Source organism: Chrysochloris asiatica, unplaced genomic scaffold, assembly GCF_000296735.1.
Source record: "Chrysochloris asiatica unplaced genomic scaffold, ChrAsi1.0 scaffold00025, whole genome shotgun sequence".
Classification (NCBI taxonomy): domain Eukaryota; kingdom Metazoa; phylum Chordata; class Mammalia; order Afrosoricida; family Chrysochloridae; genus Chrysochloris; species Chrysochloris asiatica.
Window position 1 is genome coordinate 16,402,557 of NW_006408543.1, and position 27,185 is coordinate 16,429,741.

Consider the following 27,185-nt stretch of genomic DNA (forward strand, 5'->3'; position numbering starts at 1 on the left):
ACTGAATAATCAGATGAGGGACAGTTTGCTATGTCTACTAGATGGCTAAAGTCTGATCCTTAGAGCCTATGGTTTGGACGGTCAACAACGCTTGGGCCCACAGGGTCTTGACCTCCTGACCGGGTCTGCACGGTCTACATCAGATTCCCCCTTATTTACTGTTTGTTTAAGGGACACTGCCTGTCTTAGGCAGTCAGTGCGCCATAGTGTCTTTAGGTGGGTTCAAACCACCAACCTGCAGATTAGCAGCTGATCATAAACTGCTTATGTCACCCAAGGACTTACTCAGAAAGTGAGCCCCGTTTATAAATAATATCAGGTGGTGTGGTAGGGCCTGGCTGGGGTGGGAGGCATGCTGAGTGGTCAGGGAAGACCTGGTTGGGGTGGGGAACACTTACACTGAACCACAGATAATGAGGCAGGAATGCCAAGAGCCCATTCCCACCACAGAGAGCCCATATGAAGACCGGGGCAGAGTCCTGCTCAGACGCTTAGGGAACACAGTGGCCCTTTCACTGGGAAGAGGAGCAATAGATGGTATGGGAAAACAACACATGGCCTTGCCCTGGAGGTGCCTGCAGAGCTGTGGACCTCGGACTCTGTCCGCAGCTCTTAGAGCCCGGCTGCCTTCCCACATCCTACAAGGACCTCCCTCACCTTAAGAGATCAGGATTAGGGACCCTTCAGCTCTGGAGACAATGCAAGAATTCCCTCAAGAGGAAAGCCATTGGACCCCACCTTTCGTCACGCTTGGACCTCTGGTCCACCTTGACAGCAATCCCAGCCTCAGACCCTGTAGTGAACTGAATCCCTAGTCCTCACACTCCCAGACCTGTCAGGAAGAGAGAAGGGCTGCAGTCTCCACCCTCTGGAGGCGGAGCTTGTGACCCAGGTCTCTGGCAATCCTGGGCGCCCAGCAACCAGCTCAGAATGGGTCCTGTGATCCAACCCAACCCAGGGAGCTGGATCCATGGATCTGCAGAAGGTGCTCAGTCTTTTTTGAGCATTTTTGGACTGGAGTTATACAACTGCTTTCCCACACTGGAGCCAGTCCAGAGACAGAGAAACTGAGTCACACCACCGCTTAAATTTTAATCCTACCCTTTCAACTATTGAGTCAAATTGTTGTTGTTAAGTGCCATCAAGTCGGTTCTGACTCATAGTGGTGACCCTGTATAGAGTTTCCAAGGAGTGGCTGGTGGGTTTGAACCACCAAACCGACCTTATTGTCCAGTTCTTAGCCTACAGCGCCACACCAGGACTCCACTGTTCCCAATTAGTTGAGCCCAGTTTTGAGGAGGGAAGTTCTGTCATTGCAATGAGGTCTGCTGGTCTCAACTCCCAGGTGATGAGACAGACTCACATGAGATCACTGGGGTCTGTCTGGGGGGGCTGCTCACTGGGACACCATTGCAGTCTCGCATCACAATGAGCTGACTCCAAGCTGAGACCTTGTCTTGCCCACAGGACTGGAAGCTAGGTGACAGGAAGACTGTATCCTACACCTTTTCATGCTCTTCCCTAAGAGTCCCCCAGGGCTGGACACACAAAAGGTGCTTCTCATTGTTAAGTGCCATCGAGTCACTTCTGACTCACAGTAACCCTGTATAAGGTTTCCAAGGAGTGACTGGTGGATTTGAACTGCTGACCTTGTGGTTCACAGTCCAGTGCTGATCCTACAGCATTGTTGTTATTGTTAAGTGCCGTCAATCCAGTTCTGACTCATAGTGACTCTGCGTAGGGTTTCCAAAGAGTGGCTGCTGAGTCTGAATCGCCAACTTGTGGTTCAGACCAACCTTTCATTCCAGGGCATTATCCTGCAGAGCTACACCAGGATTCCTACAGCTTACTGCCGTTGTTCTTAAGTGCTGTCGAGTCAGTTTTGACCCATAGTGACCCTGCATAGGGTTTCCTAGGAACGGCTGGTGAGCTTGACCTCCAACCTTGTGGTTCAAACCAACCTTGCAGACCTGTGCATTAACCCCCAGCACTCCTAAAGCTTACTACATAATGTTGTTGTTGTTGTTGTTATGTGCCGTGGAGTCGGTTCCGACTCATAGCAACCCTGTACAGGGTTTCCGAGGCCGTAAATCTTTACGGGAGCAGAAAGCCTCATCTTTCTCCCGCGGAACAGCTGGTAGTTTCAAACTGCTGACCTTGCAGTTTGCAGCCCGAATCGTAACCACTACGCTACCAGAGCTCCTATATATATATTTGTTGTTGTTGTTGTGAAGTGCTGTCGAGTCGGTTCCGACCCATAGCAACCCTGTATAGGGTTTCTGAGGAACAGCTGGTGAGCTTGAACCACCGACCTTGCAGTTCAAATGGTTTTGCAGTCTGGCACATTAACCCACAGCGCCACAACAGGACTCCTGGTATGGCACTGTAGGAAAAGCACTAACGACAGGTTGGTGGTTCAAATCTACCAATCGCTCCGTGGGAACCCTATGAAGGGTTGGTATGAGTTGAAATCGATTCGTAACAACAATGATGTGCACATATATATATATGTGTGTGTGTGTGTGTGTTGTTGTTGTTAAGTTATATGTTGTCGTTAAGTGCTTTTGAGTTGGTCCTAGCCCATAGTGACCCTGTATAGTGTTTCCTAGGAGTGGCTGGTGAACTTGAACCGCCAACTTTGCTGTTCAAACCAACCTTGCAATCCAGAGTATTAACCCACAGCGCCACACCAGGACTCTTAAAGCTTACTACATAATAATAAATAAACTTTGCCATCAAGTCCATTCTAATTCATGGCCACCCCATGTGTGCAGTCGAACTGCCTGACTGAATTTTTAAGGCTGTGACTTTTTGGAAGCAGATCACCAGGCTTTCTTCTAAGACACCTCTGGGAGGGTGGGTTTGACTGTCAACCTTTCAGTTAGCAGTGAACACTTAGCGGACTTGCTACTTCTACTTGAGAAATAGAAAAGGCATGGCTATTCCCCTGCTCTAGAGGCAAGGAGGCTGGGAGAAACGCGGGGCCGGAGCTCTTCCTGGCCTGGGGGTGACTGAGAACAAATGTGATGGAGTGAAGGAGGCATGTGACTTGGGAGCCAGCCGCCCTGGGAAGGCTCCTGCCAACCCAGTGCTTTGTTGTTGGTGGTTCACATCTACCAACCGCTCCGTGGGAACCCTATGAAGGGCTGGTACTGACTCATAGCGACCCTGTATAGAGTTTCCTAGGCTGTAAATCTCTGAAGGAGCAAAAAGTCTCATCTTTCTTCTGAGAAGCAACTGGTGGGCTCAAACCACTGACCTTGTGGTTAGCCATCCAGTGTTTATCTGACAGAACCACAGGGCTTGGGAAGTCACTAAATCGAGCTTCACTGTCCTCATCTTGCAAAACCACTGCCAATATTAAAGTGCTTGATACATCAAAATGCACTTTCTTCCCGTCATTTGACCAATATTTACTGCGTTCTTGCTGTGTGCCAGTCCTGATTATAATGCACCATGCAAATGTTAATTATTGCTAATGATATTGCTGTTCTCCCTCCATGTCCCTCACCACAAAAGGGACAAGGTCAGGTCTTCCTGCCAACTGCCTGCTTATACATTAGTGCAATCATTCATCAAAGAAGTACAATGACAACACGTGGCAACATGGGGCTCAGAAGAAGTACACCAGAATGTTCCTTAGACGTGAAGATGGCAACATTTCATCTGTCTTAGTAAAGTAGTTAAGTGCCATTGAGTCGATTCCCACCCTTGTATAGGGTTTCTGAGGAGCGGCTGGTGTGTGTGAACTGCCAACCTTGTAGTTCAAACTGACCTTGCAGTCCAGCACATTATCCTGGAGTGCCCCATACCAGGACTCGCAGAGGGTCAGTACAGGAGGACCCTCAAGAAGATGTACTGTCACTGGTGGTAGCAATAAACTCAAACACAGCAACAATTGTGAGGAAGGCACAGAACGCAGTGATGATTTGTTCTGCTATGCGCTAGACTGAACCACAAGGTCAGCAGTTCAAACCCACCAGTTGCTCCTTGGAAATCTTATACTGGGTCCGTATACGTTGAAATCGACTCAATGGCACTCACAATAATACATAGGGTCACTATGAGTCAGAACCAATTCAAAGGCACCGAACAAGAACAACATCATAGAGCAACAACATCATAAGAAAAAGAGTCCTAAGCGAACATGCCAGACTGTGAGTGACAGACATTCCCCCAAGACAAGGGTTGTTGTTGTTAAGTGCAGTCAAGTTGACTCCAACCCATAGCGACCCTGTATAGGGATTCCAAAGAGAAGCAGATGAGCTTGAACCACCGAACTTGCAGTTCGAATGACTTTGCAGTCTGACGCATTAGTCCACAGTGCCACATCCGGACTGCAAGGGCAGTGAACTAGAAACAAGCTAAAGATGCACGGACCCCGAGTGTTTACTCAGAGCAGCAGTAAGAGTTCCCTACGTGGTTGGTGCCAATTCTAGTGCTCAGGACCCTGAGGACCGCAGCCTTACACAAGCCCTGGCACGTGTTGGTTCGGCACACACATCCACCACTACTGGCTAAGACAGGCCACATATTGGTGGGAGTTACAGGACAGAATGAGCACAGTCAAGTGCTGGGTCACCAGGTTCCCTAGGTCTCAGGACAGGAAGGAGCAGGTTCAAAGGGAATCCCAGCAACATCTCTCCAAGCCTATACTATTATTTTACTCCTCTGGCCCCAAAAGATTTCTCAGAAGGCTTCCTGAGATGAGGGAAGGTGCTGGTATAGAAAAAACTCCACAGATGTTCCAGACTGGGCTTTGAAGGAAGGCCTTGACCTTCAAGAGTGAGCTGAACCAACTAAACATGTTGGTGGCACGGATCCAGGTCTTCATTCCAGCATCACCCCTTGTAGGTTGCGATGACTTTGAGCGATTTGTGTCACCACCCCCTTGATCTTTTCTAACCTGGGAAATGGGGACCAGATTTGCCTGAGAGGGTGTGAGGACAGGGCCGTCACCCCAATACTGCTCCTCTGTCCTGGTTTCCTGTCCTTCTGCACATACATTCTCGTTCAGAGCCCTATTCAGTTCTTCCAACAACCGTGGAGCAGGCAAGGACAAGTGTGACCATTTCACAAGGAAACGGGCCCAAAGACATGAGGTGACTTGCCTGGCAACTAAGTGGACAAGCCAGATGATGACTGGCTATAACAAAACCTCAGCGTCCAAAGGGCTTTCAAACACATCATCCCATTGAGTCCTCCACACAAAGACCCAAGAGTTGGTGCCAGAAACTAAACTCAAAACCATAAATTTCAAAAAAGACCAGGCTTACTGGTGAGATAGTAACTAGTGGAACTCTGAGAATGCGGCCCTCAAGTACTCTTCAGGTCTGGAACTGAACTCCGCCCCCCGCGGCTCAATTTTCAGCCAAACAATAGACAGGTCTGTAAGTGGAACAATAGGCCTAGGGAGTAAACACACCTCAGAATAATCAACCACAGGCAGCATGTACAGCGAGTCCAGCACAGTTAGGAAGGAAAGGAGACAGGAAACACAGGGAGGAAGTAGGATGAATCATGTGACTTTGAGAGGCTCTCAACCAATGAGAGGAAACACAATGTGTATGAACTGTTGCATGGAAAAGTGATGATCTGCTCTGTAAACCTTCACCCAATTCACAATATAAAGTTAAAAAAAGAAAAGGTTGGAACCAGAGCTGAAGTCCAGCACTTCCTGTCTGAGGTTTGGGAACTTTCCACGCTCCTTGCTACTTGCCAGCACAGGCTTTCTCCCAAAAACCTTCCTCACTTGTTGAAGGGAAACCTGCCCGTGGCAAGAGAACAGACAAGGTAGAGGTGGGAAACAGCACCTCTGGCCCACACTGAGATAGTACCCCAGTTCAAACACCGACACCTACCTTTTAGGAAAAATTTACCATAATGCCTATCAAGCTCGTAAATCTTTCACTTAACACATGATGGTATTGCATGAAAAATGACAGCTGCCCTTCCCTTGTTTGCACTGATGAAAATTGATCTTTGTGGGATTCAAAGTCATCTTTCAGTTTCTTCTCTTTCTACACTCAGCAGAGCAAGAGCACACACTGTTGTTGCTGTTACATGCCGTTGAGTTGGTTCCAACTTTTAGCGAACTTATGAACTACAAAACGAAACACTGTCTGGTTCTGCACCACCCTTACAATCGTTGCTATACTTCAGCCCACTGCTGCTGCCACTGTGCCAATCCATCTTGTTTTGGGGTCTTCCTCTTTTTCACTGACCCTCTACCTTACTAAGCATGATGTCCTTTCCCAAGGCCTGGTCCCTCCTGATAATCTGTCTGAAGTATGAGAGATAAAGTCTCACCATCCTGGCTTCTAAGGAGCATTCTGGCTGTACTTGCAACACAGATTTGTTCATTCTTCTGAAGGCATTTCATGGTATGCTAACGTTCTTCTCTAACACCATTACTCAAATGCATCAATTCTTCAACGATCTTCTCTTAAATAGAGAAAGTATTTCACTTACTGAATGATCTCTCTCAGTTAGCAATGGAAATGACAATATTCTAAGAAACTGCTTTTTGGTGGTGCCCCCTTCAAGTGGGGCCCAGAATATATGACACTTGTCAGACCTGAGATACGCTCCTGCAGACAAGATGTCATCCCCAGATCCCAGCAGCCTCTGGTCTTCTAAAGAAGTCCGAATAAGAGCATTAAAAACTCCCTCCCAGAAATATCGACCAGAAACAGCGCATTCTCAATGGAATCCAGATTCCTTGGAACCAAGGAGGTTGGATGAACCCCCCCAGAAATGATAATATGAAATCATCTTTAAACCTCAAACCAAAACTATCCTCTGAAGTCTTCTTTGAACCTAAACGGAGCTTATCTTCATTAATAAAGTACATCCGTTTTGAACAGTGTTTTCTTTCAAAGAACTATCTATGTGTGGTCAAACTGACAACAACTTGAAAGGTTAAGTGGAAAGTTTAGGGAACAGTGACTTTAAGATGATGATGTTGTTGTTAAGTGATGTTGAGTCCAGAAAGTTCTGACCTTTAGCAACCCTGTATAGGGTTTTCGAAGAGCAGCTGGTGAGCTTGAACCACGGACCTTGCAGTTCAAACCGACTTTGCAGTCCAGCACACATTAATCCACAGCGCCACACCAGGAGGCTAGCGACGATGGTGGCACAACTGGCAAATGAATCCAACATCACTCAATTGTACATGGAGAAATCGTTGAAATGGTGAGATTTTGGCAGTGTATACTTCCACCAAGGAGTCCTGGTGTGGCGCTGTGGGTTAATGCGCCAGACTGCAAAGCCGTTTGAACTGCAAGGTCGGCGGTTCAAGCACACCAACTGTTCCTCGGAAACCCTATACAGGGTTGCTATGGGTCAGGATCGACTCAACAGCACTTAACAACAACTTCCACCAAATTTAAATATATTTAACTATATATTTCAAACTACCTCCCAAGGTGAACAGCATCCATCTCCTGGAAATTTCCATTCCAGAGAAAGGACCCCCCTGTCAAACAATCTCCTAGAACTACAGGTCCCCCAGTGTGTCCCGGCTCAGTGGGTCATCCCAAAGTGCCATCTGCCAGAGCAAAGCCTGTGGAGCACCCGCAAATGGGTCCAGTGAACACAAGGGAAAGCGAACAAAGACTCACAGGCAAACAAACACAATCAAGAGAGAGGAGAGAACATTTAGCCTTTCGAAGCATTGTGAGAACTAAAGCAAAGGTTTTAAACTCTTGAATGTGACCTTTTCAATTGTTGGATAAAGAAAGCTCTTGAGTTGCTTAGCAGCCTGGCTGATTAATGTCTGTACATTACCTTTCAACAACTGGCAGCTACCCTTTCCCACATGGGTACATAAAACTACCTTTCCCAGGTCAGGCTGCACCTGTCCACATCATCAGTCTGCAGGCCAGGCCACGTGCCTTAGAGCGCACGAGTGAAGGTGGTAGTGGAGGTCGGGGGTGCTGTTTCTTACCAGGATCTGTGCAGTTCTTCGTTGCCTGAGTCCCGTTCATTGGTGCCATCAGCTTCCTATTTCTCCATGAGTCTGGTGGAGCATGTTTGCTAGAAGAAGCAGTTTTGTGGCCTGGATTGAAAAATAATTCAATGTAGTCGCCATATTCGCAAACTAACCTCAAACATGTGTATCAAGTTATATAAGCCAGAGTCCCGCTTGACTCCTGAGAGTCACCTAGAGGAGCGATACAATGATAGAACTACCATATCACCTGCTTACCTAGAGTAATGTTTCTTGATCCTAATTCATTGTCTCTATTTCCAGGTGGGTCAAGAACATGGGATCTGATTTAGGGCAAGATCTCCTTGGTCTAAGCCCCTCAGAGGTGCAACAAAATGTTTGGATCCAGTAGCCACTGAGTCAATTCCCATGTGTGCCAGAGTACACCCAACCTCCATAAGGACTTCATGACTGATTTTTTGCAACTAGATCACCAGGCCTTTCTTTCGAGGTGCTCCTAGGTGGTTAACCATCAAGTATGTTAACCATTTGCATCACTCGGAGACTGGATTGTTGTTGCTAAGTGCCATCGAGTTGGTTTCAACTCATAGCAACGCTGTATAGGGTTTCCTAAGAGCAACTGGTAGGTTTGAACTGCCGACCTTGTGGTTCCCAGTCCAGTGTTGATCAATCCTAGAGAGCCACACCAGGAGTCCCAGGGGCTGGATAGGTGACTATTAAGTTCTCTTCCAGTAAACAAATTCAGGCAGCCCCTGCCCTGGTAAACTCTACAACCCAAAACCAAACCCTCTGCCACAGAGTCAATCCCAACTCACAGAGACCCTATAGGACAAGACAAAACTGCTTTGTAGGGCTGCCGTATCTTTATGGAAGCCAACAGCCTCATCCTCCTCCCTCAGAGCGGTGAACGCTTGACCTTTCAGTTAGCAGCCCAACTCATAACCCACTAGGCCACCAGGGCTTAAGGCTACAAATGGGGAGTTAAGTCCACATGCAAGTAGAGAAGGTTGATGGAGAAGCACTGTGCTTCCCACACTTGAATGTATGCACACATCCCCTGGAGAAGTTAAAATGCTGATTCTGTTTCCGTAGACCTGGGGTGGTACCTATGAGTTTGCACTTCTAACAAGCTCCCAAGTATTACTGATGTTACAAGGGTCACCCAGGAGTCCAAGGGAGAATGTGCGGATCCCAGTGAGTGTCCAACTGCGATTAAACTCCAAAATTCCTGATCTAGCAGATAAATGATTCTCACATTCCGACCTTTACAGTATTCATTTACCTCTTCTGATGCACACAGAGCTCGGGCTGAATAATAATGCCTCTTCTATATTGCTGACATCTAAGAGCCTCTAGGTATTTTGTTATTTCTGGTGAGTGTAATTGAGGGGGGGAAAAAAAACCCAACACAGCAACTTGCCCAGTTGCAAAGCTCCAGGTATTAAGATGTTCAAATAACCATTCTGGATTTATGTTGGGAAAGGCATGTTTTTTAACACTATAGTGTCATATCCAGAGTTTGAGTTTTGAAAGGCAGTATTTATTTATTTAGTTTAAGTTCAATTAAGTTTCACCTATTTCTACCTGTCACACAAACCTCTCTAAGTCTCTAGATGCTTATGACCTTTCTCGTTGATCAAGAGAAGGGACCACAGGGCTTTACAACCTCCACGTTGAGGATGCTGTATCACCTACATTTCTTTTAATGTGAAAAATAAAACAAAATAAAAGGTCAGGACATCCTCCTCCAAACGGGAATTACAATGATGTGAATGTTTTCTGAAGGTTACCCAGGGGCACACATCCCGACAAACACACAGGTTTGCAAAGTTTCTTCATTTTCCCCAGCTCCATCTTAAATTTGCATACCCTGGGGGACTCACCACTCCCTGGCCTCTTGGAGGAGGAGGGTGTGGATTGTGGCATAGACTCAAACCCTTTCCTTCCGTGGGGATTAAGAGGAGCGAGCGGAGTAGCGCTGAAACGTGGCAGCAATCCCAGGGACTAAGGGACAGACTGCCCCACATTTTTAGGGTTTGGGAAGGACGCGTCAGGAAGAACATCAAGGACACCTCGTTGGACCTGGACAGGGGAAGGGTTGGGCCGAGAAGCAATACAGATCCCAGTCTCTGACTTTGGGCTTTCGAGGGACGAGACGATAATGGACCACTCTGTTTTGCACCCTTCTCCCGCCCCAGAGCAGGAGAATCCACTCCTGGATCCTACCGCTGCCCTGACCCTCCCCGGGACACTCTAGGGACAGAACTCTGGCACCAAGGGGCCAGCAGTTTAGGCTCTCGTCTTCACAGTAACAGACCCGCAGTTGAGACCTTAGCCCCCAGGGGCTGCGCGCAGCTCAGAGCGCGGATACCTGCCCTCCAGGGTGCACTCTACCTGCCCGGCGGGGAGGGGGCTGAAGAAACCCCAGAGACCAAAGTGGCGAAGAAGGGGGAAACATCTCGGAGCTACCCCATCAGCTTCCCAGCCCAAGCCCCCCAATTCCTGGGGCAGGGGCGGGGGCGGCCTGCCGCCGACACCTACCCAAGCTGCCGAAGAGGCTGGACGTACAGCACACCAGGGTCAGCACGGCGCAAACGAAGCCAACTTGGTGCGGCAGCATCTCTCGCCTATTGCGAACTTTGCGCGGCCGAAGGGGCCCGCGGAGCGCCATCCCGGGGTGCGTGGGTGCAGTCCCTACGAGGAAGATCTTCACGGCCGGAGTCCTCTGGGTAGCTGAGACGCGATAAGGTTGGAGCAGGCGACGCGGAGCTTAGAGGCGAGGGGCTCCGGGCCAAAGCCTCATAGCCGGCGGGTGAGATCTACCCGAGAGTACAGGAGAAAGAGAGGCGGTAGGACGCGCGGCGCCGCTGGGGCTCAGAATCCCGCGCGCGGCGTGCGCACTCTGCGCACCATGGCTCCGGGGCGAGGAGGCGACGCTGGCGCGGTGGCGGTGGCGGCCCTGGTTCAAAGGGCTGGCGCAGTCCTGGCGCTGGAGCTGCTACCTGGCCGCACCGCCTCGGCGCACTCGCCCAGGGGCGCCGATTGGGCACGCTCAGTGCGCCCCCGCGCCCCGCGCCACCGCGCCCACTCGCAGCATCCTCCCCTTCCAAGTTTGGCAGCGGCCACGCAGCGCGCCCGCCGGCTCCCTTCCTGCTGGCGAGTCGAGCCTCCGCGTCTGGGTCCGCACGGGAGAGGCGGTGGGCTGAATACGCCGGACCTAGGGACCGCTGCCGCCGGCGGCCTCGATCGTCAGCTCTCGACTCACGAGCTCTCTCCGGGAACTTTCTCTCCGGCTCCTAGGCTGCCGACGCCTGCGTCTGCGAGGCGGTGGCGCCTCTCTTCTCCTCCCCTGCGCCCGCCTCTGCCCTCCCTCCCAGCACGTGTACTCCTCCCCTGGGGCGCACTCGCCGGCACGCTCCTCCCTGCCCCCAGGTGGCTCAACTACTGACCGACGCGACCCCCCTTCTTACTCCCCGCCCCCCATGCCCTTGCAACAGGAGCGAGCCCTTCCTCTACCCTCTGAGACGCTGCAGAGACGAACAGGTAATGGCATTGTCAGGCACACTCGGAACTGGGGTTTCTGCAGAGCAGTCGCTTCTGTCTGAGCTGCTCACGAACCCCAGGTGACCCGAGGCCCCCACCACCTCCCCGGGACGAGCAAATGAATACTCGGAGCAGCATTAGCACCCGGCGCCGGCTCGCGCCATCACCGGCTCCTGTAGAGCTCCGGGAGCTGGCGGGAGCGCGACACTGATTTGCAAAATGCTCGAGACGTGGCGGGGAGAGAGAGCCCAGAGTTCTGCGGCCCCGTCACCGAGCCTTACTGCTTCGTAGGGCTTTCAGATTTTTCGTGGGGGGTGGAGGGGATGCTTTTTTTTTTCCCCTCCCCCTCTCGGATCGACTTAGTGTAAAACGCTTTAAAATGGAGCAGTAAGGCAGCTAGAAGCTGAGTGGAATCCAGGTGCAGCAGGTGGAGGGAACTTCAGCGGAAGGACCTCAGTCCAAGTGGGTTTGTGTCAGCCTCTGCCCCATCCATCTCTATGTGGGTGAAGGCTCTCCTACTTTACTTTGGATATGTGGTCAGAAGGGACCAGTCCCTGGAGAAGTACATCATGCCTGGTAAAGTGGAGGGTCAGCGGAAAAGAAGACCTCCAATGGCATGAATTGACACTGTGGCAGCAACAGTGGACTCAAACAATCATAGTGAGGATGGTTCAGGACTGGTCACTGTTTCATTCTGTTATGCATTGGGTAACTATGAGTCGAAACTGACTGATGGACCCTAACAACAATAACATGGGTTAAAAGTCCACTTACAATCCTTTTGGGAACAAACCGAGGTCTGGTTAATGAAATAAACACATACCCACTGTTCGTGGGCTCTGTGCCAAGTGCCAGCTAGGGATCAAAAACAAAACAAAGTGGGTAAGACCCAGGGCCGGCTCTCAAGAACCTAAAATCAAAGAGCAAGCAGACACTGCTAAATGCCTTTCATTAAGGGGGGGGGGCGTTGGAAAAGGTGCTGTTTGGCAGGATGTACATTATTCTCTCTTAACTCCAAAGGTGTCCCTCAGGGCACCTACCACTCAGGCCCACCCCAGCCCTACTGAGTCAGAATCTGCATTCTAACAAGACCCTGGGAGATTAGTGTGTCTACTCAGGTGTGACAAGCCCCACCCTTTTGAGCCTGTCCCAATGCCTGGAGCTGGTCACCACCTGCATAATTCCCTTTGGGGTGAGGGGACTGAGATTTTTCTGCTTTGTTAGCCTGGCACCGTTCACAGGCACCTAGAGGGCCAGGGGAGGGAACAGGTCCTTAATTATTTTCAGCAGCCCTGTTTGGGTACCTACAAAGGCACTGAAGGCATGAACACAAGATTAATTGCAGAGGAAATCCCTAGAGAAAATGAAATGGAAAAGGCCAGGGATGGCGTTCTATAGAAGAAGAAGCCAGGGTTGTTTTCAGATTTGCCTGAATATTGAACCTCACCCTCCAGAGGGGTGAGCTTTATGGAACTTGTCCTCCAGTGACCAGAAAGGCCCTTTTGCATACTTTTGCAGAATTTACTTCTCATTGTGCTGTAGAAGATCGTGTTCATTAACAGCAAGTAAAAGATCATAAAACAATATAAACCATGTCACTCGGCAAGCTCACCAAGGATCCTTAGTACCAAATTGGAACCAAAATGAGAAGATGCTGGTCTCCTATCTTAAGACGATGTTAGGGTCATGCTAGTTAAAACAACTCCAATAGACCAAAATGGTATTGTTACTAGGATTTAATACTTTCTTAAAACCTTTATCTGTGGAGCTGGCCCAGTGCTAGCAAGAATCAAAATGATTTCATCCAAAGAAGTCTGTAGGTGTCTGCCTTTAAACATTTAGCCAGCTCTTTAATAGAACGTTTCTCGTTGATTTTTACTTTTTTCCCCCCACCTGCTTTCAGTTAATAGTTTAGAACTCTTGGAATAAATTCACATGCACAAATGGATTCCTTTTATTTGACAGTTTAAAAAGCAATTTGCTTGAAATCGTACTTTTTGCTTCATTTAAATAGTGCCCATTACCCGATAGCCTGGGCTGTGGTGCTAATGACTCACCCCGCAGAAAAGTGAATTGAGTTTTATGTACTTTTCAGTCTCAAAGCATTCAGGAGCATTTTCCATATCAGCAAAACCTTAGGGACACGCAGAAAATGTCCCTTAGGAGGGACCAGTCACTGGAGAGGGATATCATGTTTGGTAAGGTGGAGGGTCAGAGGAAAAGAGGGAGACCCCCAGTGAGATGGATTGGCAAAATGGCAGTGTCACTGGGCTCGAGCGTGGCAGCAATTGTGAGGTTGACCCAGGACCGGGCAGTGTTTTGTTCCGTTATGCATGGGGTCACTGTGAGTCTGAGTCGGTACAGACTCGATGGCATTAACAGCAATGGGTCTAACTGCAGTGTGTCTGTTCCTCCATTGGTCTCTGGATTGGAAACAGTGGGAGACCAGCTGGGCATCAACCCAGTTGTAGCCATTTCCCTAGAACCACTGGGTCTTTGGGAAATGGGTACAATGATCTTTTCCCTAAAAATCCTTTTCTATGAAATGAAGAGGCTTGCCATTTAGTTACTTTTCTTACACAGGTTTTTAAAAGATTACTAAAATTATCTTCTCCATGCCATCGAATTCCTCCTAAAACCAAAACACGAAGCTATTGAAACAATTTTGACTTGTGGAGACTCGGTAGGACAGACAACTGCCCTGTAGGGTGACCACGGCTGTCAGATTTCCACAAGCAGACTGTCACATCTTTCTCCTGGGGAGTGGCTGCTGGGTTGGAACTGCTGAGCTTTCGGGCAGCAGCTGAGCACTTACAGCACAGTGCAACTCCATCTTTAAGATGACCAGATCTGCCAGCAGGAGAAAGATGAGGTTTTCTGTTCCCGTAAAGAATTACAGCCTTCCTACGAGTCGGAACTGACTCCCAGCACTTTTAACAAAAAAATACAGGCTCGCAATGAGTCAGAATCAACTCTATGGCTCACAACCACCATCCGCCAGCATCTAGGCAGTGGTTCTCCAACTTGATGGTGATCAGAACCCTCTGAAGCTCTGCTCAAAACTCAGTTGTGGGGCTCCACCCCCAGAAATTGACTCAGGAGGTCCAGGGTATGGTCTGAGGCTCTGCATTCCTAACAGATTCCCAGGGGTGCTGCTGCAGCTGTTGGTGGTAATCCAAGTCAGAGAACCCTGGTTGCGCAATGGTCAAGCACTTGAGTCTAACCAAAAGGTTGGTGGTTTGAACCCACCCAGTTGCTCCTCAGAAGAGGGCCCTGTCAATCTCCTCTTGAAAAAATGGAAGCCAAGAAAACCGTAGGGCCACTCTGCTGGGCCTCAAGGACTTGCTCTGAGCTGGACAGTGACTGGATATCACATAGCAACAGCAGTAACACACAACCTGAAAACCACAAAAGCTCATGCTTCTTGTCTCTCAAAGGCTGCTTGTGTGGGAGGGGCGTTCTTCTCATTATAATCACTCAGGGGTCTGGGTGCTGTGCCTGCTGTTCAGAGGGTCGGGGGCAGCTCAGCAGGACCTTGCACTGGCAATGGAAGGCTCTGGCCCAGAGAGGAATGCTCACAGCCAAAGCGAGTCAGCTGACTCCAAGGAACTCAGGAGCTGCCATCCTTCGGGTGACTCTACCGGCGCCATCTTGATCCTGTCCCTCACCCCTAGAGTCCCTGGTGTGCCTCTCCTTTACAGTGCCAGCATCCCACTGCTTAGTGATATGATGAGAGGAGTCCTGCTCCCAGCATTGAGGACCTCTGGGCTGGCCATCTGTACCATAGCTCCACACACAGTGCCCAGCATGGGCAACCCAGTTGCCTCCAAGTCCACTCTGACTCCTGGAGACAGACTAGAATTGTGCTCCATAGGGTTTCCAGTGGCTGATTTGGGGGAAGCAAATTGCCAGGCCTTTCCTCTGAGGTACCTCTGGGTGAACTCAAACCTTCAACCTTCCACTTAATAACTGAGCAGCACACTAACCATCTGCACCACCAGCGACTGCCCAGCACACTTGTTGTTGTTGTTGTTAAATGCTGTCAAGTCGGTTTCGACCCATAGCGACCCTGAATAGGGTTTCCGAGGCTGTAAATCTTTACAGGAGCAGATCGCCTCATCTTTCTCCCGTGGAGCAGCTGGTAGTTTCGAACTGCTGACCTTCCGGTTCGCAGCCCGATTCGTAACCACTACGCTACCAGAGCTCAGCACACTAGACGCTTAATAAATGACGGATTTGTCGATCGGATCAGTGAATACCTAACACGTTTTTTGATACAGTGTGAAGAAGATAAAGTATTTGCCCCCATTATATAATGCATGTTTCAGCATCCAGCCAAGGGTTCCCCCAACCCTCACTGTCAAGGTCACTAGTGACCAGTGGGTACATGTTAGCAGAACCTAGCACTCTTGACCGCACGTTTATTAGAAGAGTTGCATCCTTACTGTTCTTGACAATGCTCTCTACAGCTTGCTGTTAGCATGAAATCCCACTCATCTATTACTTTGTCATACTGTGGTAGCTTTGTGATGCTGGGAGCTATGCCATTGGTGTTTCAAATGCCTGCAAGGTCACCTATGGTGGACACACTTCAGCAGAGCTTCCAGACTAAGAACAGACTAGGACGAAGGAGTAGGAAGTCCACTTCTGAAGGATTAACCTCTGAAAAAGTATGAATAGCAGCAAAACATTGTCTGATGTAATGCCAGAAGATGAGCCCCTCAGGTTGGAAGGCACTCCAAATACGACTGGGGAAGAGCTGCCTCCTCAGAATGACATGGCTGGAGCAAAGTTTTCAAGAGTTTCATTTGCTGATAAGGCACAACTCACAATGAGAAGAGCAAGCAGTAAATATCCATTAATAGTTGAAACATGGAATTTATAAAGTATGAATCTAGGAAACCTGGAAACGGTCAGAAATGAAATGGAATGCATATAGATAAATACCTTAAGCATTGGTAACCTGAAAGGGTCAGATATTGGTCATTTTGAATCAGACAGTCGTGTGGTTTAGTATGCCAGGAATGACAAATTCAAAAGTAACGGTGTACCATGCATCATCAAAAAGAGCATTTAAAGATCTATCATGAAGTACAATGCTGTCTGTGATAGGATAATGTCCATATGCCTACAAAGAAGACCTGTTACTACAATGATTATTCAGATTTGTGTGCCAACCACCAAAGCCAGTGATGAAGAAATTGAAGAACTTCTGTCTAAAATTGATCAAGCATGCAATCAGGATGCATTTATAATTATTGGTGGGTGATTGGAATGCAAAAGTTGGAAGCAAAGAAGAAGGATCGGGTGGTTGGAAAATATGACCTTGGTCATAGAAACGATGCTGAAGATCACAGGATAGACTTTTGCTAGACCAATGGCTTATTCATTGCATAGACCTCTCAATAATATAAATGGCAGCTGTAAACTTGTACCGCACCAAGGAATCAAATGGACAATGTTTGTGGGAAGTGACGATGTAGACAATATCACCAGCCAAAACACAGCCAGGTGTCAACTGTGGAACAGATCATCAATTGCTCATACTCACATTCAGGTTGAAGCTTAAGAAAGTTAAAACAAGTCCACGAGAACCAAAATAAAACCTTGAGTATATCCCACCTGAATTTAGAGACCCTCTCAAGAACAGAATTGACTCATGGAACACACATGAGCAAATACAAAATGAGTTACAGGATGATATCAAGAACATCATACAAAAAAGAAAACAAAAGATGGTTAAACAGACAGGAAAGAAAGAAAAGACCGTGATGGCTGTCAGAAGAGACTTTGAAGCTTGCTTTAGAGTACAGAGCAGCTAACACAAATAAACCACAACTTGGTTGTCAGTATGTCATACTGTGTTGAAACAGACCATCAATTGCTCATATGCAACTTCAGGCTGGAGGTGAAGAAAATTAAAACAAGTCCACAAGAGCCAAAATTTGTCCTTGAACATATCCCACCTGAATTTAGAGACCATCTCCAAGACAGAAGGATACTAATGACCAAAGACTAGAAGAGTTGTGGGATGACACCAAGAACATCACACAGACAAAAAAGCAAAAGGTCAGTAAGAAGACAAGAAGGAAGGAAAATAAAAATGGATCTCAGAAGAGACTCTGAACTTGCTTTCCACTGTAGAGATGCTAATGCAAATGGAAGAAATGAGGAGGTAAGAATTGAACAGCACATGGGGACTTTGGATCCAGAGAGGGAGAGGGACTGTATGCTGAAGACTTGGGCGGGGGGGCATGTAGGGGGCCGGTTTCTGGGATATACCCTTTGGTCGGTTGATGATGCATGGAGGGGATTGGAACCATGGCAATGAAACAATATACGATAGAATGAATGTAAAACTAAAGTTCTTTCATGTAAACTATCATATAATTAACAATAAAACATTAAAAAAAAAAAATTGAACAGCACATTTCAAAGGGCAGCTCTAGAGGACAAAGTCAAGTATTATAGTGAAATGGGCAAAGACCTGGAGTTAGAAAACCAAAAGGGAAGAACACACTCAGCATTTCTCAAGCTGAAAGAACTGAGGAAAAAATTCAAGTCTTGGCTTGCTATAGTGAAGGATTCTATGAGGAAAGTATTGACTGATGCAGAAAGCATCAAAAGAAGATGGAAGCAATATGCAGTCACTGTACCAAAAAGAAATGGTTATATGAGTAGCATTTGATCAAGATCCAATGCTACAGAAGGAAGAAGTCCAAGGTAAACTGAAAACATTGGCAAAGAACAAGGCTCTGGGAATTGACTGAATACAAATGGAAATCCTTCAACAAACTGACGCAGCACTGGAGACACTCACTCATCTACACCAAGAAATTTGGAAGAAAGCTACCTGGCCAACTGATTAGAAGAGATCCATATTTGTGCCCATTCCACAGAGAGGTGGCCCAACGGAATGCAGAAATCATCAGACAATATCATTAATAATCACATGCAAGTAAAATTTTACTAAAGATCATTCAAAACGACGACACCAGTACATTGGCAGGGAACCGCCAGAGGATAAAGCAAGATTCAGTGTAGGTCATGGAATGAAAAATATCATCTTGCTGACATCAAATGGATTTTGGAAGAAAGTAGAGAATATCAGGAAGATGTTTACCTGTGCTTTATTGACTATGCGAAGGCATCTGAGTGTGTGATCATGACAAGCTATGTACAACATTGTGAAGAAGGAATATTCCAGAACACTTCATTGTGCTCATGAGGAACCTCTACATAGACCAAGAGGCAGTTGTTCAAACAGAACAAAGGGACAGTAAATGGTTTAAAGTAAAAAAAAACATGTGCGCCAGGGTTGTATTCTTTCACCATACTTACTCAATCTGTATGCTGAGCAAATAATCCCAGAAGCTGGATTATATGAAGAAGCATGTGGCATCAGGATTGCAGGAATACTCATTAACAACCTGTGATATGCAAATGACACAACCTTGCTTGCTAAAAGTCAAGAGGACTTCAAATATTTACTGAAGAAGATCAAAGACCACTGCCTTCAATATAGGTTGCACCTCAATGTAAAGAAAACAAAAAGTCCTCACCACTGGACCAATAAATATCATCATGATAAACGGGGAAAACACTGAAGTCACAAACTTCATATTGCTTGGATCCACTGTTAATACTCCTGGAAGTAGCAGTCAAGAAACCAAACGACGTATTGTATTCAGCAAATCTGCTCCAGGAGACCTCTTTAAAGTGTTCATGAGCAAAACTGTTGGTTTAAGGACTAAGGTACACCTGACCCAAGCTAGATATTTTCAATAGCTTCATAGGCATATGGAAATTCGACAGTGAATATGGAAGATGTTAGAAGAATTGATGCATTTGAGTTATGGTGCTGGAGAAGAATATTAAAAGTATCATGAACTGCTAGAAGAGCAAACAATCTGTGCTGGAATAAGTACAATTAGAATGTTCTTTAGAAGCCAGGATGGTGAGACTTCGTCTCTCATACTTCAGATAGGACCAGTCTCTGGAGAAGGACATCATGCTAGGTAAGGTGGAGAGTTGGCAAAAAAGAACAAGAGATGGATTGGCACAGCGGCAGCAGCAACAGCTCAAGCGTAACAACAATTGTGAGGATGGCGTAGGACGGGACAGTATTTCGTTCTATTGCACATTGGGTCAAGAGGAGTCAGAACCAACTCAACAGCACCTAACAACAAAAGCAATGCGAATAAAAGAAATGGTGACGTAAAAGAACATGACATGAACAGAGACCTGGAGTAGAAAACCAAAAGGGAAGAACACAGTCATCATTTCTGAAACTGAGAGAATGAAAGAAAAAATTCAAGCCCGAGGTTACAATATTGAAGGATTTTACCCTGGTATGGAGCTGTAGGATAAGCACTGTACTGAAAGGTCAGTTTGGACCACAGGATCAGTGGTTCAGACTCTCCAGCTACTCCTCATACAGGGTTGCTATGAGTCAGATCCAACTCGATGGCACTTAACCACACAAAACATGGGCAAAATATCGAACGATACAGGAAACATTAAAAGGAGATGGAAAGAATCCACAATCACTGTGCTAAAAAGAACTGGTAGACATTCAACCATTTCAGGAAGTAGCATATGATCAAGAATCAATGATATTGAAGAAGATTGATAAGAAGTGCAAACTGCACTGAAGCCATTGGCAAAAACAAGACTCCAGAAATTGACAGAGTACAAACTGAAATGCTTCAAGAAATGGCTGCAGAGCTAGAGGCACTCACTCATGTATGCCAAGAAATTTGAAGGACATCTGCCTAGCCAACAAACTGGAAAACATCCATATTTGTCCCCATTCCAAAGAGAGAGAGAGATGAGCCAATGGAATGCAGAAATCATTGAACAATATCATTAATATCACATGCAAGCAAAAGTTTGCTGAAGGAGTTGCCAGCAATTCAGCCTGTATTCAGAAGACATGGAACAAGTGATTTCCTTACTGACATTAGATGGATCTTGGCTGAAAGCAGAAAATATCAGAAAGATGTTTGTTGTTGTTGTTAAGTGCCGTCAAGTCGGTTCGGACCTATAGCAACCCTGTATAGCGTTTCCAAGGATCCGCTGGTGAGCCTGAGCTGTTGACCTTGTGGTTCAAACCAACTTTGCAGTCCAGCACATTTACCCACAGCACCACACCAGGACTTCAGAAAGATGTTTACTTGGGTTTTATTGACTTTGCAAAAGGTATTCAATTGTGTGGATTGTGATAAACTATGGAAAACTGAGAATGGGAAATTCAGAACAGTTAGTTGTGTTTGTACAGAACCTGTACATAGACCAAGAGGCAGTTGTTTGAACATGGTTCAAAATCAGGGAAGGTATGTATCAGGGCTGTATTCTTTCACCATACTTATTCAGTCTGCATGCTGAGTTAATAATCTAAGAAGCTTAGCTATATGAAGAATAATGAGGCATCAGGATTGGAAGAAGTTTTAACAACCTGTGATATGCTGATGATGCAACTGCTTACAGGAAGTGAAGAGGGATTCAAATTACTGATAAAGATCAGTACAGATTAAAGAAAACAAAAATACAACTGGGCCAATAAAAGCATGATAAATGGAGAAAAGATTAAAGTTGTTAAGTATTTCATTATACTTGAACCCACAATGCTCATGGAAGCAGCGGTCAGTAAATCAAACAACACGTTTGGGCAAATCTGCTGCAAAAAGACCCCTTTCAAGTGCTTAAGTGCAAAGATGTCACTTTGAGGACTAGGGCACCTGACCCAAGTCATGGTATTTTCAATAGTCTCATATACAGAAGGATATCATGTTTGGTAAGGTGGTGGGTCACAGAAAAAGAGGAAGACCCCCAGCGAGATGGATTGGCAAAGTGGCAGTATCAATATGCTCAAGCGTGGCAACAATTGTGAGGTTGGCCCAGGACTGAGCAGTGTTTCATTCTGTTGTACATAGGGTTGCTATGAGTAGGTGCTGACTCAATGGCACCTAACAACAACAACAACATATACATGTGAAAGCTGGACAATGAGTAAGGAAGAACCAAAGAAAACTTGATGTGCTTATATTATGGTGTTGGCTAAGAATGCTGAAAGTACCATGGACTGCTACAAAAACAAACAAATTTGTCTTGGAAGAAGTACAACAAGAATGTTCCTTAGAAGTGACCACAAGACTATCACATGCTTTGAGCATATTATCAGGAGGGACTAGACCCTGGCAAAGGTCAGTGAAAACAAGGAAGCCCCTCAGTGAGATGGACTGCCACAGTGGCAGCAACAGTGGGCTGGAACATAACAATTGTGAGGATAACCTGGGACCAGGCAGTGTTAATTGCTGTTGTCATAGGGTCGGTAACAACAACGTTGTTGTTGTTGTCAAATGCCTGTCAAGTTGGTTTCGACTCATAGCGACCCTGTATAGTCTTTCTGAGGAGCGGTTAGTGAGTTTGAACCTTGGGGTTCAAATGGACCTCGCAGTCCAGTGCACTAACCCACAATACCACACCAACGTTGTTGTTGTTGTGTGCCGTCGACACCAACATTAGCATTTATAAAATGTAAGTTTGGATTTTCTAATTAATCCACATGAACTCTGAATTTTAGGCTTGAAAGGAACCTTACAATCTTGCAAAGAAAAAATCAAATGACTTGCAATCTGTTGATGCTTCCAAATCTGGATCACTAGCTGGAGACTTCTCAGGACCTGTGTGTCCAGGAGACTGATGTCTTCCCACCTCTCCCCGCCTCTCAGCTAATCTATCACCAATTCACACTCCTCCTAACTCTCCCAAAGCCCCCAGAGGTAGCTTCTTCTTGCCATCCCCATCAAACACCAAAAACCAAGCCCATTCTCCTGGAATTGATTCTGACTCTTGGCAAGCCCGTGTGTTACAGAGAGCGGCTGTAAACTGCAAAAGCAGATCTTCAGGTCTTTCTTCTGCCATGCCATTGAGTGGATTCCAACCACCACCTTTCCAATGGGTGGTTGTTGTTGTTATGTGCTGTGGAGTCGATTCCAACTCATAGCGACCCTGCCCTGTACAGGGTTTCTGAGGCTGTAAATCTTTATGTGAGCAGAAAGCCTCATCTTTCTCCCGGAACAGCTGGTAGTTTCAAACTGCTGACTCTAAGGTTCGCAGCCCGATTCGTAACCACTACGCTACCAGAGCTTCCAATGAGTAGTCAACAGGAAACTTTTTGTATCACCCACAGACCTATCAACACCACTCGGTTTGGTTTCTCACCTGGAGCGTCTGCAACAGCCTTCTTACTTAATTGCTCTCACTCCAGCCCTCCTGTAACATTCTTTCTTCACGCAGCAGCTAGAATAAGCATTCTGAAGGGGAAAATCTAATAGTCTTCTTTCCGTAAAACTCTCAGAGCTTCCATGTTGTTCTCAGAATACACCTCCAGCTCTTTAATTTAGCTTGTAAGACCCTCCGTGATCTAAATCACCACTTTCACCGCTGGCCATTCATCAGAGAATTCTAACACTGAGCCATCATTGTCTGTGATTCTAGTAATAACCCCAGGGAATAGTGGAGTCAGAATTAGCATCCCCATTTTCTGGATGCTGGAAGAAGCTGAGGCTTCATGAAGTGACCGGCTCAAGTTAGCATGAGGAGTTAGTGGTATTGTCACTAACTTCACCAACTACCTCATGTCACAGTATACATTCTGATAGGGATTTTGGTAAGTCCACTGGGAAAATTCTAGTCGAGACATAAGACTCTGTGCTGTGGTGCTGTCGTTGGCCTGGGTCTTCTCCTGATTATTGACCAATGGTGGGAAGCTCTGACCAGAGTAGGCTGGTGGTTCTGGAATCACATTATATGGCTACTATATACTTTGTAAGGAGTCCTGGTGTGGCGCTGCAGGTTAATATGCTGGACTGCAAGGTCGGCAGTTCAAGCTCACCAGTTCCTCTCCAGAAACCCAGGGCCACTATGAGTCAGCACTTAATAACAACACCAATGTATACTCTGTAAGCCTGCTTTCCCGTTGCCTAAAACATGGAAATAACCAATCCCTCGTCACACCATTCACTCAGAAAATATGGTACCGTAGGATAAGCCCTTGACCTTAAGGTTGATTTGAACCACAAGATCGGTGGTTCAAACTCACCAGTCACTCCTTGGAAACCCTATACAGAGTCACTATGAGTCAGAACTGATTTGACGGCACTCAACAACAACAACAAACTGTATAGCATTTTATGCTCGTGTATCTTACCAGGCCAGAGCCTGTGAGGAATATACCAGTTCCAGTGAGAGCTAACCTACTTGACAAGGAGATCCCACACCAGAGTGGTTTAAAGAACAAGCGGCTCTGTCTTTCACAGAGCAGTCCCCACAGGAGTAGGCCAGATTTGGCAGGTGGCTTCGTTACTCCTCATCACTCAAGGTCTCCGGTTCCTTCCACCTTGCGGCTTTTCTATGTCCTGGGGCATCATCCTCATCTATGTGGTCCACACTGATTCGCCTCCTCCTCTGGGACCCAGTCATTGTACAGTGCTGTTGAGTCAGTTCCGACTCATAGTGGCCCTCTATAGGTTTTCCAAGGAGCGTCTGGTGGGTTCGAACCACTGGCCTTGTGGTTGAGTGCTTATCCCACAGCGCCACCCCAGGACTCCAGTAATAGGACCCAGTAATAGGAAGGGGGAAAAGAGCAGGATGGACAGTCACCCAATGTCCTAAATCCAGATTCACAAGTAGCCCATTGTTGGAAACAGTCACATGACCACACCTAATGTGTCCAGTGAGAATGCTGTGTCTGTGGAGGAGGAGGACAGAGATCTGGGTGGGAAACTCCCAGCCTCCACCACAGATGAGGACGCTAAGTGGCTAGTCTCTCAGGGAATAAATACCAAACGCAAGCTTCCACTCCAAGGTACAAACTCCAATCCATCCACCCACTGCCCCTCTCTACCTGCTGGGCTCTAGTCATCTGAGAGGAGGTAAGACAGTGTGTTATTGTTGTTGTTAAGTGCCGTTGAGTTAATTCCGACCCATAGCGACCCTGTATAGGGTTTTCGAGGAGCAGCTGGTGAGCTTGAACAGCCGACCTTGCAGTTCAAACAGCTTTGCAGTCTGGCTCATTAACCCATAGCTCCACACCAGGACTCCAAGACAGTGTAGGCACAGGGGAGTTGGGTCTCCCAAACTTCTTTGCCTGCAGATGGGATTCCATTTGGGAATAGGTTTTTCTTTGTGATGTTAATGATGCCATATTAGCATAGAGTGTGTTTCCAACCACATCACCTCCGAATTGTAAGGAAAAACATCAGCACAAACAAAGCACAAAGGAGGGAAATGGATGTCACACACAGATCACCAAGGAACCAAGACAAGGACCCTTCCCCACAGAAAAGAGTTGAGAGTCTTCTCCTGGAGCCTGTGCCCTGCTTCCTGAACCTGAGAAACCAAATTCTGTTCTTCATATCCACTCACATGTAGAATTTCTGCCCTAGCATCACTAGGTTACTAAGGTCAGGCCAACCCAAGGGCCAACAGGAAGGTACATTTGGCTCCAAAGATGCCTCTGATTTGTTGTTAAGTGCCATCATGTCAGTTCCAACCCATGTTGTTGTTGTTAAGTGCTGTTGAGTGATTCCAACCCATAGCGACCCTGTATAGGGTTTCCAAGGAGCAGCTGGTGAGCTTGAACCACCGACCTTGCAGTTCAAACGACTTTGCAGACTGACGCATTAGCCCACAGCGCCACACCAGGACTCCAATTTAGACCCTTATTTATGTGCTGCTTTCTTCTTGGATCAACTATCAACACTCATGGAAGCAGGAGTCAAGAAATCAAACTGCACAAACCTTTTGAAAGTGTTGAAGAGCAAAGATGTCAGCTTGAGGACTAAGGTGCACCTGACTCAAGCCATGGTATTTTCAATAACCTCATATGCATGCGAAAGCTGGACAGTGAATAAGGAAGACCATAGAAGAATTGATGCTTTTGAGTTATGGTGTTGGAGGAGAATATTGAAAGTGCCATGGGCTGCCAAAAGAACAAACAGATCTGTGTTGGAAGAAATGAAGCTAGAATGCTTCTTGAAGGCCAGGATGGCCAAACTTCATCTCTTATACTTTGGAAATATTGTCAGGAGGGATATCATGTTTGGTAAGGTGGAAGGTCAGATAAAAAGAGGAAGACCCCCAGAGAGATGGATTGGCAAAGTAGCAGCATCAGTAGGCTCAAGCGTGGCAACAATTGTGAGGTTGGCCCAGGACCAGGCACTGTTCCGTTCTGTTGTGCATAGGGTCGCTATGAGTTGGTACCAACCCAATGTCACCTAACAACAACAATGTGCTGCTGTTGGAAGGTCTGCTCCTCACCCAGTGCCAGGCAGGACCCATGTACTGCCCGGTCAAAGGCTCAAGCAGCATGGGGTTTAGGTTCTTGTAAGCATGCCCTATTTTGTTTCCATGTTTCTTCAGCCTCCAAAGCCTTGACCTGGTGCATCTCTGGACGGGGCTGGCTGGGTGGACAGAAATGACCATCATTCCAGGAGAAAATGACAAATTCTGGGCCAGAAGGACAGTGTTCACTGAAGGAGATATTCATCAAAGAGGAAGCGAAGCTGGGACTGCGGGAACAGATATGTCTCCAACTCAGGTACATGCTCATCAAAGCGCTCCCCAGAAGCCAGTCTACCTTGGACTTTGGCAAGAAGCATGCTTTTTTATTTCCAGTTTTAATGAGAAGAAGGTTCACTTTGCCCACATTGCTCATTCCCGTTGAAGGTGGGAAGACAGGGAGGACATAGCTCAGAAGACTACAATGATGCATTTTGAACATGGACCGCTGCCTGGGCAACCCAAGTGGCTCTGATGGTAGCTGGGCAGAAATGCTGCCCCATTGTCCAGAAAGCAGGAGCTCTAGGCCCGGACGGCCAGCTTGGGCAACTGTTTGTAGTGAACCTGCCAGATACCAGGCCAGCACTGGCTAGACATACAAGCTCTTGTCCCCAACCAGATAACTGGGTGTCCTTTGGTCCAGTTACCCAAATGACATCAGAAACCAGGAGTCAAGCAACTAACAGTCACAACCAGTTTGGGACCCTCTACAAAGATGTCTCAGTCCCTTTGGATTGTGGGTCCAGCCTGGTGCCTTGCTCTGGTAATTCTCACCAGTTGCTGTGGAATCTTCTCCAACTCAGAGGCCTTGTGTGTGTCAGAGGAGAGCTGTGTTCTGCAGGGTTTTCAATGGCCAATTTTTTGGAAGTAAATTACCAGGGCTTTCTTCTGAGGTGCCTTTGAGCGGACTTGATCCAAATGTTTGGCCAGCTATTATTTGCTTTACTCAGAGACTCTAACTGCTCCCAAACCTCACCAGTTTCACACACTAAAAGTTTTGTCTCTGTCACGTGAAGTCCACAATGGGTCTATCAGCTGGGGACTCTTCTCTGAGTGGTTCTTTAGAGGTCCTGGTCTCTTTCATTTGGTGGCCGTGTCACCTTCATCACATGGCCTCTGGAGTCCCATGCTCATCAGTCCTGCAACAGCAGAGAGGGGAGACATGGAGAAGCCCTTGTGGGAGACTTCTGTGGGTCAGAGCTGGACATGAAGACTTCACTTCCACCTACATCCCATTAAATATAACCCAGCCACTTAGCCAAACTGCAAAGAGGCAGGAAAGTGAGGTCCCACTGTGCCCTGGGCTGGGAGGAGAGGAAATGAGCTCAGAGACTGACTGGTCTCT

At 47.1% G+C, this 27,185-nt stretch overlaps 1 protein-coding gene across 2 annotated transcripts in view; it reads right to left on the reverse strand.

Moving 5' to 3' along the window:
• Positions 1–10,641, reverse strand: part of SLC24A4 (solute carrier family 24 (sodium/potassium/calcium exchanger), member 4) — a 259,968-nt gene extending 249,327 nt beyond the window's left edge. The window contains exons 1-2 of one of the 2 annotated variants that reach the window (XM_006839564.1): positions 10,493–10,641; positions 7,949–8,059 (exon numbers count right to left, since the gene is read on the reverse strand). In XM_006839564.1, coding sequence (XP_006839627.1) covers positions 7,949–8,059; positions 10,493–10,622 — 241 coding nt within the window. In that variant the 5' untranslated portion in view covers positions 10,623–10,641. The remainder of the gene's footprint in view (positions 1–7,948; positions 8,060–10,492) is intronic. The other variant, XM_006839563.1, reaches the window with a different exon arrangement.
• Positions 10,642–27,185: the final 16,544 nt, after the last annotated feature.